Consider the following 13980-nt stretch of genomic DNA (forward strand, 5'->3'; position numbering starts at 1 on the left):
CAACATATTCTAAATGGCTATAATATTCCCTTTTACAATGAGCTTTCCTGGGACTGGGTTGGCTAATGATGGCCCAGATCTGGCCTATGTTCCTTTTTATAAAGCTCTGCTGGAACAGAGTCATGCTTTTTCACTTCTGTATTGTCTCTGGTTGCTTTTATGCTGTAATGATGGGGCTGAGTAGTTGCAACACAGACCGTGTGGCTTACAAAATCTGAAAATGTTTGTTTTCTGGCTCTTGATAGAAACCGTTTGCCAACTCCTGGTCCACTCTTGTTTGGAGGGGGTAGGGAATGGAGTTAAAAATTGGAAGTTTTGACTCTACCCTGTAGATCCTTCTAGACTTTCCTGTTCTCCGGTTCCACAGTGCTGCGGTTGTTAACTGATGCTTTCAGTTTGGTCTTGCTCTTTTCTCAAAAACTAACTTTTCCCCTCTTTCTCTCTCCTCCCTGCTTCACCCTCTTAGGATGAAAAGAGACCCAGAAGTCAACCCAAAGATCTGTAAGTGGTTGAAATGCTTGTGCCTTTGTGCTGTGCTTTGTGAAATTTTCCTTACTGAAAATATCGTTCTAGAGATCTGTGACGACGTAGTGGTTTACAGGGAGCTGATGATACTCTTGTAATATTGGAACCTTTCAGGCAGGGTTAGATAAGAAATTACACTGGGCCTCTTCCTTACCCCTTACCCTCTGCCACTTGGGTAGCCATCCCAGCCCTGCACAATCTCCTGTGTCTCTTAGCTCCCAGCACTTCTCATGTGGCCCCATTTGGGGTCACGGGATTTCTGGGGGCCTTCTCTTAGGGTTACTACAACTTATCAATGCTCCTTTTAAAGCCACCATCAACCATCACAAGGGGCTTTCTTCATTGGATGGGAAGAAAGAATCTGTTGCCCAGATATATTCTAAATATTTTGCTTCTCAATAGGGAGGCATTAATTTGTTTTTATTTATTTATTTTTTAAAGATTTTATTTGAGAGTGAGAAAGAGAGAACACAAGTCAGGGGGAGGGCAGAGGGAGAAGCAGGCTCCCCGCTGAACAGAGAGCCTGGTGCAGAGCTGGATCCCAAGACCCTGGGATCATGACCTGAGCCGAAGGCAGACACTTAACTAAGACTGAACCACCCAGGAGCCCCAAATTTGTTACTTTCTATGTGAGTTGGCAATTCAGTTATTCTGAGCAAATATTTGGCATATATTTCTTTACCTAATAGAGCTGCCAAACGGAGACCTGAGGAGAAAGAACCTGAAAGAGTAAAACCACAAGTTTCTGAGGAAAAAGATGAGGATGAAAAGGTAAGCTCTTGTTTTTCAGTCCTGCTGTGTTTCCTACATCCCAAAGTGATTTTTTTTTTAAAGATTTTATTTATTTATTTGACACACAGAGATCACAAGTAGGCAGAGAGGCAGGCAGAGAGAGAGGAGGAAGCAGGCTCCCCTCTGAGCAGAGAGCCTGATGCGGGGCTCAATCCCAGGATCCTGGGATCATGACCTGAGCCGAAGGCAGAGGCTTTAACCCACTGAGCCACCCAGATGCCCCATATATATTTTTTTTTAATAAACATGTATTTTTATCCCCAGGGGTACAGGTCTGTGAATTGCCAGGTTTACACACTTCACAGCACTCACCAAAGCACATGGAGTTTGTTTTGTAAGATTAAGAGTCACTTATGGTTTGTCTCCCTCCCAATCCCATCTTGTTTCATTGATTCTTCCTCTACCCACTTAAGCCCCAATGTTGCATCACCACTTCCTCATATCAGGGAGATCATATGATACTTGTCTTTCTCTGCTTGACTTATTTCACTAAGCATGATACGCTCTAGTTCCATCCATGTCGTCGCAAATGGCAAGATTTCATTTCTTTTGATGGCTGCATAGTATTCATTGTGTATATATACCACATCTTCTTTATCCATTCATCTGTTGATGGACATCTAGGTTCTTTCCATAGTTTGGCTATTGTGGACATTGCTGCTATAAACATTCGGGTGCACGTGCCCCTTCGGATCACTACGTTTGTATCTTTAGGATAAATACCCAGTAGTGCAATTGCTGGGTCATAGGGCAGTTCTATTTTCAACATTTTGAGGAACCTCCATGCTGTTTTCCAGAGTGGCTGCACCAGCTTACATTCCCACCAACAGTGTAGGAGGGTTCCCCTTTCTCCGCATCCTCGCCAGCATCTGTCATTTCCTGACTTGTTGATTTTAGCCATTCTGACTGGTGTGAGGTGGTATCTCATTGTGGTTTTGATTTGTATTTCCCTGATGCCGAGTGATATGGAGCACTTTTTCATGTGTCTGTTGGCCATCTGGATGTCTTCTTTGCAGAAATGTCTGTTCATGTCCTCTGCCCATTTCTTGATTGGATTATTTGTTCTTAGGGTGTTGAGTTTGCTAAGTTCTTTATAGATTTTGGACACTAGTCCTTTATCTGATAGGTCGTTTGCTAATATCTTCTCCCATTCTGTCAGTTGTCTTTTGATTTTGTTAACTGTTTCCTTTGCTGTGCAAAAGCTTTTGATCTTGATGAAATCCCAATAGTTTATTTTTGCCCTTGCTTCCCTTGCCTTTGGCGTTGTTCCTAGGAAGATGTTGCTGCGGCTGAGGTCGAAGAGGTTGCTGCCTGTGTTCTCCTCAAGGATTTTGATGGATTCCTTTCTCACATTGAGGTCCTTCATCCATTTTGAGTCTATTTTCGTGTGTGGTGTAAGGAAATGGTCCAATTTCATTTTTCTGCATGTGGCTGTCCAATTTTCCCAACACCATTTATTGAAGAGGCTGTCTTTTTTCCATTGGACATTCTTTCCTGCTTTGTCGAAGATTAGTTGACCATAGAGTTGAGAGTCTATTTCTGGGCTCTCTATTCTGTTCCATTGATCTATGTGTCTGTTTTTGTGCCAGTACCATGCTGTCTTGATGATGACAGCTTTGTAATAGAGCTTGAAGTCTGGAATTGTGATGCCACCAACGTTGGCTTTCTTTTTCAATATCCCTTTGGCTATTCGAGGTCTTTTCTGGTTCCATATAAATTTTAGAATTATTTGTTCCATTTCTTTGAAAAAGATGGATGGTACTTTCATAGGAATTGCATTAAATGTGTAGATTGCTTTAGGTAGCATAGACATTTTCACAATATTTATTCTTCCAATCCAGGAGCATGGAACATTTTTCCATTTCTTTGTGTCTTCCTCAATTTCTTTCATGAGTACTTTATAGTTTTCTGAGTATAGATTCTGTGTCTCTTTGGTTAGGTTTATTCCTAGGTATCTTATGGTTTTGGGTGCAATTGTAAATGGGATTGACTCCTTAATTTCTCTTTCTTCTGTCTTGCTGTTGGTGTAGAGAAATGCAACTGATTTCTGTGCATTAATTTTATATCCTGACACTTTACTGAATTCCTGTATACGTTCTAGCAGTTTTGGAGTGGAGTCTTTTGGGTTTTCCACATATAGTATCATATCATCTGCGAAGAGTGATAATTTGACTTCTTCTTTGCCGATTTGGATGCCTTTAATTTCCTTTTGTTGTCTGATTGCTGAGGCTAGGACCTCTAGTACTATGTTGAATAGCAGTGGTGATAATGGACATCCCTGCCGTGTTCCTGACCTTAGCATAAAAGCTTTCAGTTTTTCTCCATTGAGAATGATATTTGTGGTGGGTTTTTCATAGATGGCTTTGATATTGAGGTATGTGCCCTCTATCCCTACACTTTGAAGTTTTGATCAGGAAGGGATGCTGTACTTTGCCAAATGCTTTTTCAGCATCTATTGAGAGTATCATATGGTTCTTGTTCTTTCTTTTATTGATGTGTTGTATCACATTGACTGATTTGCGGATGTTGAACCAACCTTGCAGCCCTGGAATAAATCCTACTTGGTCGTGGTGAATAATCAATCCTTTTAATGTACTGTTGAATCCTATTGGCTAGTAGTTTGGTGAGAATTTTCGCATCTGTGTTCATCAAGGATATTGGTCTATAGCTCTCTTTTTGGTGGGATCCTTGTCTGGTTTTGGGATCAAGGTGAGTGAGTTTGGAAGTTTTCCTTCCATTGCTATTTTTTGGAACAGTTTCAGGAGAATAGGAATTAGTTCTTTAAATGTTTGGTAGAATTCCCCCGCGAAGCCGTCTGGCCCTGGGCTTTTGTTTGTTTGGAGATTTTTAATGACTGTTTCAATCTCCTTACTGGTTATGGGTCTGTTCAGGCTTTCTACTTCTTCCTGGTTCAGTTGTGGTAGTTTATATGTTTCTAGGAATGCATCCATTTCTTCCAGATTGTCAAATTTGTTGGTGTAGAGTTGCTCATAGGATGTTCTTATAATAGTTTGTATTTCTTTGGTGTTAGTTGTGATCCCTCCTCTTTCATTCATGATTTTATTTATTTGGGTCCTTTCTCTTTTCTTTTTGATAAGTCTGGCCAGGGGTTTATCAATTTTATTAATTCTTTCAAAGAACCAGCTCCTACTTTCGTTGATTTGCTCTATTGTCTTTTTGGTTTCTATTTCATTGATTTCTGCTCTGATCTTTATGATTTCTCTTCTCCTGCTGGGCTTAGGGTTTCTTTCTTGTTCTTTCTCCAGCTCCTTTAGGTGTAGGGTTAGGTTGTGTACCTGAGACCTTTCTTGTTTCTCGAGGAAGGCTTGTACCGCTATATATTTTCCTCTCAGGACTGCCTTTGTTGTGTCCCACAGATTTTGAACTGTTGTATTTTCATTATCATTTGTTTCAATTCTTCTTTAATTTCCCAGTTGACCCATTCATTCTTTAGAAGGATGCTGTTTAGTCTCCATGTATTTGGGTTCTTTCCAAATTTCCTCTTGTGGTTGTGTTCTAGCTTCAGAGCATTGTGGTCTGAAAATATGCAGGGAATGATGCCAATCTTTTGATACAGGTTGAGTCTTGATTTAGGACCGAGGATGTGATCTATTCTGGAGAATGTTCCATGTGCACTAGAGAAGAATGTGTATTCTGTTGCTTTGGGATGAAATGTTCTGAATATATCTGTGATGTCCATCTGGTCCAGTGTGTCGTTTAAGGCCTTTATTTCCTTGCTGATCTTTTGCTTGGATGATCTGTCCATTTCAGTGAGGGGAGTGTTAAAGTCCCCTACTATTATTGTATTATTGTTGATGTGTTTCTTTGATTTTGTTATTAATTGGTTTATATAGTTGGCTGCTTCCACGTTGGGGACATAGATATTTAAAATTGTTAGATCTTCTTGTTGGACAGACCCTTTGAGTATGATATAGTGTCCTTCCTCATCTCTTATTATAGTCTTTGGCTTAAAATCTAATTGATCTAATATAAGGATTGCCACTCCTGCTTTCTTCTGATGTCCATTAGCATGGTAAATTCTTTTCCACCCCCTCACTTTAAATCTGGAGGTGTCTTCGGGCTTAAAATGAGTTTCTTGGAGGCAACATATAGATGGATTTTGTTTTTTTATCCATTCTGATACCCTGTGTCTTTTGACAGGGGCATTTAGCCCATTAACATTCAGGGTAACTATTGAGAGATATGAATTTAGTGCCATTGTATTGCCTGTAAGGTGACTGTTACTGTATATTGTCTCTGTTCCTTACTAATCTACCACTTGTAGGCTCTCTTTGCTTAGAGGACCCCTTTCAATATTTCCTGTAGAGCTGGTTTGGTGTTTGCAAATTATTTCAGTTTTTGTTTGTCCTGGAAGCTTTTAATCTCTCCTTCTATTTTCAATGATAGCCTAGCTGGATATAGTATTCTTGGCTGCATGTTTTTCTCGTTTAGTGCTCTGAAAATATCATGCCAGCTCTTTCTGGCCTGCCAGGTCTCTGTGGATAAGTCAGCTGCCAATCTAATATTTTTACCATTATATGTTACAGACCTCTTTTCCCCAGGCTGCTTTCAGGATTTTCTCTTTGTCACTAAGACTTGTAAATTTTACTATAAGGTGACGGGGTGTGGGCCTATTCTTATTGATTTTGAGGGGCGTTCTCTGAACCTCCTGAATTTTGATGCTCGTTCCCTTTGCCATATTGGGGAAATTCTCCCCAATAATTCTCTCCAATATACCTTCTGCTCCCCTCTCTCTTTCTTCTTCTTCTGGAATCCCAATTATTCTAATGTTGTTTCGTCTTATGGTGTCACTTATCTCTCGAATTCTCCCCTCGTGGTCCAGTAGCTGTTTGTCCCTCTTTTGCTCAGCTTCTTTATTCTCTGTCATTTGGTCTTCTATATCACTAATTCTTTCTTCTGCCTCATTTATCCTAGCAGTGAGAGCCTCCATTTTTGATTGCACCTCATTAATTGCTTTTTTTATTTCAACTTGGTTAGGTTTTAGTTCTTTTATTTCTCCAGAAACGGCTTTTATATCTCCCGAGAGGGTTTCTCTAATATCTTCCATGCCTTTTTCGAGCCCGGCTAGAACCTTGAGAATTGTCATTCTAAACTCTAGATCTGACATATTACCAATGTTTGTATTGATTAGGTCCCTAGCCTTCAGTACTGCCTCTTATTCTTTTTTTTTGTGGTGAATTTTTCCGCCTTGTCATTTTGTCCAGATAAGAGTATATGAAAGAGCAAGTAAAATACTAAAAGTGTGGCAACAACCCCAAGAAAATATGGTTTAACCAAATCAGAAGAGATCCCAAATTGTGAGGGGGGAGAAAGGGGATAAAAAGAGGTTCAAAAAGAAAGAAAGAAAGAAAGAGAAAAAAAAAAGAAAAGTATTTAAAAAACGAAAACGAATAAAGAAAAATATAAAAAGGAAAAAATATATATATTAGATAAACTACTTAAAAAACGTTAAAAAAGGTAAAAGTTTAAAAAAATTTTAGCAGAGGAAGAGAAAAAAAATGAAAAAGGAAAAAATTAACTGCAAGACTAAAATAATCACAGGGAAAAAAAAAAAAGAAAAGAAAAGAGAAAATATATCACAGGGAGAAAGCCATGAGTTCCGTGCTTTGCTTTCTCCTCCTCTGGAATTCTGCTGCTCTCCTTGGTATTGAAACCGCACTCCTTGGTAGGTGAACTTGGTCTCGGCTGGATTTGATCTTCTGGGGGAGGGGCCTGGTGTAGTGATTCTCAAGTGTCTTTGCCCCAGGCGGAATTGCACCGCCTTAAGGGCCGGGGTGAGTAATCCGCTCGGGTTTGCTTTCAGGAGCTTTTGTTCCCTGAGCGCTTTCCGTAGAGTTCCGGAGGACGGGAATACAAATGGCGGCCTCCTGGTCTCCGGCCCGGAGGAGCCCAGAGCCCGGGGCCCCACTCCTCAGTGCGCCCTCAGAGAACAGCGCCCAGTTACTCCCGTCTGCCTGACCTCCGGCTGTGACCGGTTCAAGATAACACCGAGAGCTGTGAGCTTACTGTCCGCTCTGTCTCTGTAGCCCGCTTTCCCGTTCCAATTCCCGCAAGTTCTGCGACACTCAGACACCCCCGATCCTTCTGTGACCCTGCGGGACCTGAGGCCACGCTGACCCCGCGTGGGCTTCGCCCCGGTTTAGCCTCTGGAGCGATGTCCCTCAGTGGAACAGAACTTTAAAAGTCCTGATTTTGTGCGCCGTTGCTCCGCCGCTTGCCGGGAGCCGGCGCCTCCCCCCGGGGTCTGTCTTCCTGTTGCTTTGGATTCACTTCTCCGCCGGTCCTACCTTTCAGAAAGTGGTTGTTTTTCTGTTTCCAGAATTGCTGTTCTTCTCTTCCATCTGCCGATGGATTTGCAGGTGTTTGCAATCTTTAGATAAGCTATCTAGCTGATCTCCGGCTAGCTGAAGTAGTCTCAGCCTGCTACTTCTCCACCATCTTGATGCCTCCGATTTTTTTTTTTTTTTTAAGATAACTTTTTATTATGAAGGCGTTCGTGCATACCCCCAAGCAGGCAGTATAGGGTAGCGACCCCTTGCCTTCTCATCTACCTGCAACAGCTCTCAGCTCGGGTCTTGTCTTTCTGTCCATCCCTCCCCATTCTCCCAGCCTTGCTCTCCCCTGGGTGATGCTGAACAAATCCCAGATGTGTTACTAAAATACTTACAGAAGAACTACCTATAAGAGGAAAGGACTCTTCTTAAAGATCACAAGACCACCATTAGCACAATGTCCAGGTCTAGTCTGTTCAAATTTCCCTACCTATAAAAACAGTGGAGTCTGGGGTGCCTGGGTGGCTCAGTTGGTTAAAGCCTCTGCCTTGGGCTCGGGTCATAATTCCAGGGTCCTGGAATAGAGCCCCACATTGGTCTCTGCTCAGCAGGGAACCTGTTTCATCCTCTCTCTCTGCCTGCCTCTCTGCCTACTTCTGATCTCTCTCTCTCTGTGTCAAATAAATAAATAAAATTTTTAAAAACAAAGAAACAAACACTGGAGACTGAATTAGGACCCAAACAAGGTCTGGCCGGTGAATTTGGTTGACATTTGTCCTGTGTCATCCAGAGTTGTGCCCCTTCCTCTTGCAGTTTATGGAGGGAACTGGCTTGCCTGTAGGGTTTCTCAGTTTGGGTTTTTGTCAAGTTTGCACCCCCCCACGTGTGTTTAGTATCTCTCTCCAGCCTTGTCTCCTACAGGCTGAGGGGTAGGTCTGGGGACTTACCCAGAAGCGGGTCTTTTGTTTCCAGTGGACAGCCGAGGTGGTGCCAGGCGCTTCCTGTTGCATCACCCCAGAAGGCACAGTTGTCTGTTTATGGTTTTAAGATTGACCCCTGGTCTGAAGGGTTGTCATCCAACCCATCCTTCATAACGTCCCTCTCAGCTTTTCACGGAGGTTTTTAGCAGTTACTGCGTAAATCTGTTTTATCACTGGGAGTTGCAGAGTGGTGATAGTCCAGTTTTCTCATTCCTTCATTTACCCCAAATAATTCTAGAATTAGGTTTTCCCTTTTTCTGTGGCAGCCCGAGCAGACTCCTATAATATCATAGTCTGGGTGGTTTAAACAACAGATGTTTATTTTCAAAGTTCTGGAGACTCAAAGTCCAAGATCAAATGCCAACGGATTTAGTTTCTGGTGAGGCCTTTCTTCCTGGCTTGCCAATGGCTTCTCTTTGTGCCCTCACAGGCTCTTCCCTGTGCAAACGCGGAGGGAGAGTGGGAGCCTGCTGTCTCTTACAAGGGCACAGTCCTGTTGGATTAGGACCCACCCTTATGACCATCCTTACAACCTCGGTCACCTCCCACTTCCTTAAAAGCCTCCTCCAAATATGGCCATGTTCTGGGTTAGGGCTTCAACGTGAAATTTGAGGGGGACTTAATTCATTCCATAGCACCCCCTATCAGTTGTTGGCTTATGAGGTATGCTTGTACAAGAAAGCTAAACATTTTTTTAAATTTTTTTAAATTTTTATTTTTTAAAGATTTTGGGAAAGCCAGCAGGAGGTGGGGGAAGGGGCAGGGCTCAATCCCAGGACCTGAGATCACAGCCCAAGCCAAAGGCAGACACTTAACTAACTGAACCACCCAGGCTCCCCTAAACTTTTTTTTTTTTTTTTTTTTAAGTGGTCTCTGTTGGGCCCCTGGGTCGCTCAGTTGGTTAAGCATCTGCCTTTGGTTCGGGTCATGATCTCAGGGTCCTGGGATCAAGCCCCGCATCGGGCTCCCTGCTCCGTGGGGAGCCTGCTTCCCGCCCCCATTCCTGCTCCCTGTGCTTATGTGCGCTTGCTTGCACATGTGCACACTCTTTCTGTGTCAAATAAAATTTTTTTTTTTAAGATTTTACAGATTTAAGATTTGACAGAGAGAGACAAAGCAAGAGAGGGCACAAAAGCAGGGGAAGTGGGAGAGGAAGGAGCAGGGAGCGCGATGTGGGGCTCAATCTGAGTACCCCGAGATCTTGGAGCCCCGAGTACCAACTGAGCTGAAGGCAGATGCTCAACGACTGAGCCACTCAGGCACCCCTCAAATAAAATCTTTAAAAAAAAAAAAAAAGACTTTCATTATTGGAATTTTGAATGTAAGACTTTACACAGGGCAGATGGCTAGGGCTTCACTGGTCCTTTGACTACTTACCTCTCTGCCTCTGACCAGGTTTTGTGATAAACATATGTAAAACTCTGACGCATTATTCAGATGGAAAATACTTTGTTGTGTCCTTCACTCCTCTTTTGTTCTCTCTGTTTAGGAAGAGAAGAGACGAAAAACTACATCCAAAGAACCGTAAGAACTTGTTTTTGTCTTGGTTAAAGCAGGTCTTGTTAAAATTCTTTTTCTAGAAGGAAAGATAAAGAGGCTTTTAGTGAATTGCGAGAGCAGCCTTAGCTTAGCTTTGTGTCTGATTGGCTCTGTGAGCTCTGGACCCCAGCCGAGCCCTGCCAGTCTGCCGAGGCAGCTGCCCTCTGGGTGGGAAGGGTGGGGAGGGGACCCAGCACTTTGCCCCAAGGCAGCAGCGATGCTGGTGGTGTTGGTAGATGAGGTGTAGCTTAGGTAGATTCTCACATGTTCTGGAAGGATTTAAAAAACCAAACCATCTTGTGCTTTATTCTCAGAATGGAGAAGAAAATGGCCCGAGCCAAAACAGTAGTGACCTCCAAGGTAAACCTGAAGCCAGGGGTAACACCGGTGCTCCAGCGGTGGCGGGGTTGCCCAGCGCCCGCCCTCTGAGTTCTGTTTGTGTCCCTGCCCCAGACCAACCCTCTGCGGTGCGTGCAGTGCGGACAGTACCTGGACGACGCCGATCTGAAGTACGAGCAGCACCCTCCCGACGCGGTAAGTTCCGGCTCCGCCCCTTGGTCCGGGCTGGCCTCCGCTGCTGCCTAACGGCGGGCTGTCTCGCAGGTGGACGAGCCACAGCTGCTGACCAGTGAGAAGCTCTCCATCTTCGATGCCAACGAGTCTGGCTTTGAGAGCTACGAGGCTCTTCCCCAGCACAAACTGACCTGCTTCAGGTAACCGATGTGCTTCCGCTCCATAGCAAATCAGTGCTTCCCTGATGATGCCGAACTTCTTAAGGTCCCTGTGAAGTTGTCTGTTTTTGTGTTTTTCCCCCCTTCCCCCATCCTAGTGAAGTTCTTCAACACTTAACCTGTAACATTTCCTAAGTTGCTAACACTTCACGGGTAAGAGCCACAAAGACGGCAGGAGTGTGGTAGGGTTGCCGTGTGGCTGGTTAAGACTATACGTGTTCAATCCTCAGTCTGTACCTGTCCTGAAGCGCGTTCAGATGCAGGCCAGCCATGTGCCCGGTACTGATCTCGGTGTTAGGGATGGAGCTGTGCAGGTCCCTGCTTTCCTGGGGGCAGAAACAATGTCCTCCCTGTCAGGTAGTGACAGCTACGGCAGATGGGAAAGGCGTGGCGAGCAGAGGGGGCGTGGGAGAAAGGAACGTGTCTGGATCGGCGGGTACCTGACTTGAGCAGAGCCCTTAGGGAGCTGGAGACCGAGCTAGGGGGATGGCGGGAAGGCCACCCCTGCCTGCGCACGCGGACGGCACAGCGCGTGCGACTCCGAGGTGGACCCCTGTTAGCTGTGGACGATGCCGTCCTGAGGCTGCTGTGGTGGGAGTTGAGGGAGCTGGGGGTCAGGGAGGGCGCTAGATCCTGCAGGGCTTTGCAGGCTGTGGCAGTGACCCCCGAGTTTTCTGCGTGAGGGTGTTGGCATCTGGACTGCACCTTTGGCAAGGTTCAGACAAACCTTTGAGGATGTGGAGTCTCCGTGTTCAGCGCCCTGTGTTCCGTTCGGCCCCTTCTCGCTGCAGCTACTCTGAGGCTGTGCTTTGTGGGAAATGGCTTGATTCCAGGACTAGCCCAGGATTTCTTTCCGGCTGTGGCAGGTGCTTTTCCCCTTCCTGTGGGGTGCGGGGGCTGGAGGGTGGCCTCCGTCACACCTGTTGCGAGCCTCAAGTGGGCATCACTTCCATAACACCTGTGAGCCCGAGCCTGTTAGGGGTTCTCCTGCCCTCGGACAGGATCCCCAGTATGTTTCTTCTGCAGCACATTCCTTGCTTCCTATGGTCGGTGGTCGGCTGTATCTTCCTCTCCAACACGATCAGGATCCTGATCTGTGTCAGGATGCTGTCCGTCGATCTGTGATCTCTAGGCCTGGCCCTCACCTCGGCCACGGAAGCGTGCTGTGTTGATACTGCCGACGTTCGTGCCCTCGTGTGTCTCTGCAGACCAGGGCTCAGGGAGCCTGCGCTGCTATAGTCAGGAGTGTCAGAGCTTGGGGGCTTGTGGCTGCCCCCTGGAGAGGGGTCTGCTGCAGCCTCCTTCCTGCACGGCGGGAGGTGGCACTAAAGACATACTTCTCAGGGATAATGTGCTCTTTAGCCTCAGGCCATTGGAGCCAGACTGCCTGGGGTATTGAGGGACTCTGGTGACCTCTGGTACTTGGGCTGAAAGTGGCAAATGGACACAAGTCCAGGGCGGGGTCCGCACTATGAACTAGTGGGTCCTGCCCCTGCCTGGAACTTAGAACTTCTCCCTGATGTCCCCTCTATCAGGAGAACCCCATGAGTGGTTCAGTCGGTTAAGCGGTTGCCTTCAGTTCAGGTTATGATCCCAGAGTTCTGGGATCGAGCCCCACATTGGGCTCCTGATTTGATGGAGAGCCTGCTTCTCTGCCTGCTGCTCCCCCTGCTTGTGCTGTCTCTCACTCTCTCACTCTCTCAAATAAAATTTTTAATTTAAAAAAAAAAAAAAAAAAAAGAGGACCCATGGGAAGCTTGTCTGGCTGGGTATTACTTCCTCCTCTTCTGTAGGTCCGCGGTGTCCCGCTCTCCCTTGATGTGTTTCCACACATCCCACCGGGCTGTAAGTCCGGAGAGCAGAGCTATGGCTCCTGTCTGTCTGTCATGCCTGTCGTGTAGTAGTGGAGTTCAGCTCAAGGTGTTCATGTTTTCACTTCTTAAGTTCTGTGAGATTTCACGATGAGGGTTTCTGGCCTCCAAGGGCCTACGCTCCAGGATCGCGGTGGAGGGTGGTTCTCCCCAGAGCCGCAGATGGCGTGTGGCCTGCCTGGGCCTTTGAGGAACAAGATGGTACCTCTGGGGCAGAAAGTAGTCGCTGAGGCCGGCATGAGCAGAAAGACCTACCCTCCCACCCCCACCCCCCGCCACACACACACACCCTGATTTCTTCTGAAGTTTGACATTTGGGTGACAGGACTGTGGATGCTTTCAAGCTCGATATTTAACCATCTGAGTGAGCCAAAGTCTGTCCTTCCCATTATTTGTACTACTTTTATGTTGTTAATGTCGTATGCTGTATTACACTTTTTTTTTTTTTTTTGGAGGTGAAACTCCTGTAGCACTGACCGTGTATAAATATTGTGAATACGTAAGTGCAGACAAACAGAGTGGGGAGTTGCCAGGGCAGGGAGGGAATAGAAGTAGTGTCTGCTTACCGGAGATGAGCCTCTCTCTGGGGCAGTGAAGAACATTTTGGAGCTAATGGAAGCAAGTGTTGCACGACCTTGAGTGGAACAGGCCCTAGACGTTAGCAATATGCTGAGGGAAGACGGAGTTACTCCTCCCCTATGAGGTTTCCTGTCCTCCCGCTGTAAAACTCCCTGATCCGGTGTCACCCCTGTAGACACCTAGGCCTGCAGGCATCAAGGTCCTTTTGATGCACAGGTGGGAGAGTCCGGTAGAACAGTTGGGGTGAGGACACTGTGGCGATCTAGTGTTCGGGCAACCAGAAGGGTAGGAGCCTAGGACTCGTGCCTGGTCCCGTCACCTCGGGTCTGCACAGAACTCTGTACGGCCACCTGCCTTCTCCGGCGGGCTGGTAACAGCTCTCTGTTGCCTGTCTAGCGTGTACTGCAAGCGCGGTCACCTGTGCCCTATCGACACTGGCCTCATCGAGAAGAACATTGAACTCTTCTTCTCCGGTTACGCGAAGCCAATATATGATGATGACCCATCTCTCGAAGGTGAGTGGAATGCTCCGGGTTCTGTGTGGGACTGAGATCTGAAAAATGAAGCTCGCCTCCAAAGCAGTGCTCAGCTGGCGCTCTGCCCTCTTCAAGTTGGGACCGGGGACCGTGCTGCGGGCCGCTGCCAGCACAGCCTGTGGGCCCTGCGGGCT

The 13980-nt window shown here is 46.0% G+C and overlaps 1 protein-coding gene across 5 annotated transcripts in view; it reads left to right on the forward strand.

Annotated features, from left to right (window-relative positions):
* The window catches only part of DNMT1 (DNA methyltransferase 1), a 51656-nt gene that overhangs the window by 21129 nt on the left and 16547 nt on the right, over nt 1–13980 (forward strand). For 2 of the 5 annotated variants that reach the window (XM_082697464.1, XM_082697465.1), the window contains exons 11-17: nt 467–501; nt 1215–1296; nt 10080–10124; nt 10444–10489; nt 10583–10663; nt 10733–10842; nt 13707–13825. In XM_082697464.1, the coding sequence (XP_082553590.1) occupies nt 1283–1296; nt 10080–10124; nt 10444–10489; nt 10583–10663; nt 10733–10842; nt 13707–13825 (415 nt within the window). In that variant the 5' untranslated portion in view covers nt 467–501; nt 1215–1282. The remainder of the gene's footprint in view (nt 1–466; nt 502–1214; nt 1297–10079; nt 10125–10443; nt 10490–10582; nt 10664–10732; nt 10843–13706; nt 13826–13980) is intronic. The other 3 variants (XM_082697466.1, XM_082697467.1, XM_082697468.1) reach the window with 2 other exon arrangements.

This window comes from Mustela nivalis (genome assembly GCF_964662115.1).
Source record: "Mustela nivalis genome assembly, chromosome: 1".
NCBI classification, from domain to species: Eukaryota; Metazoa; Chordata; class Mammalia; order Carnivora; family Mustelidae; genus Mustela; species Mustela nivalis.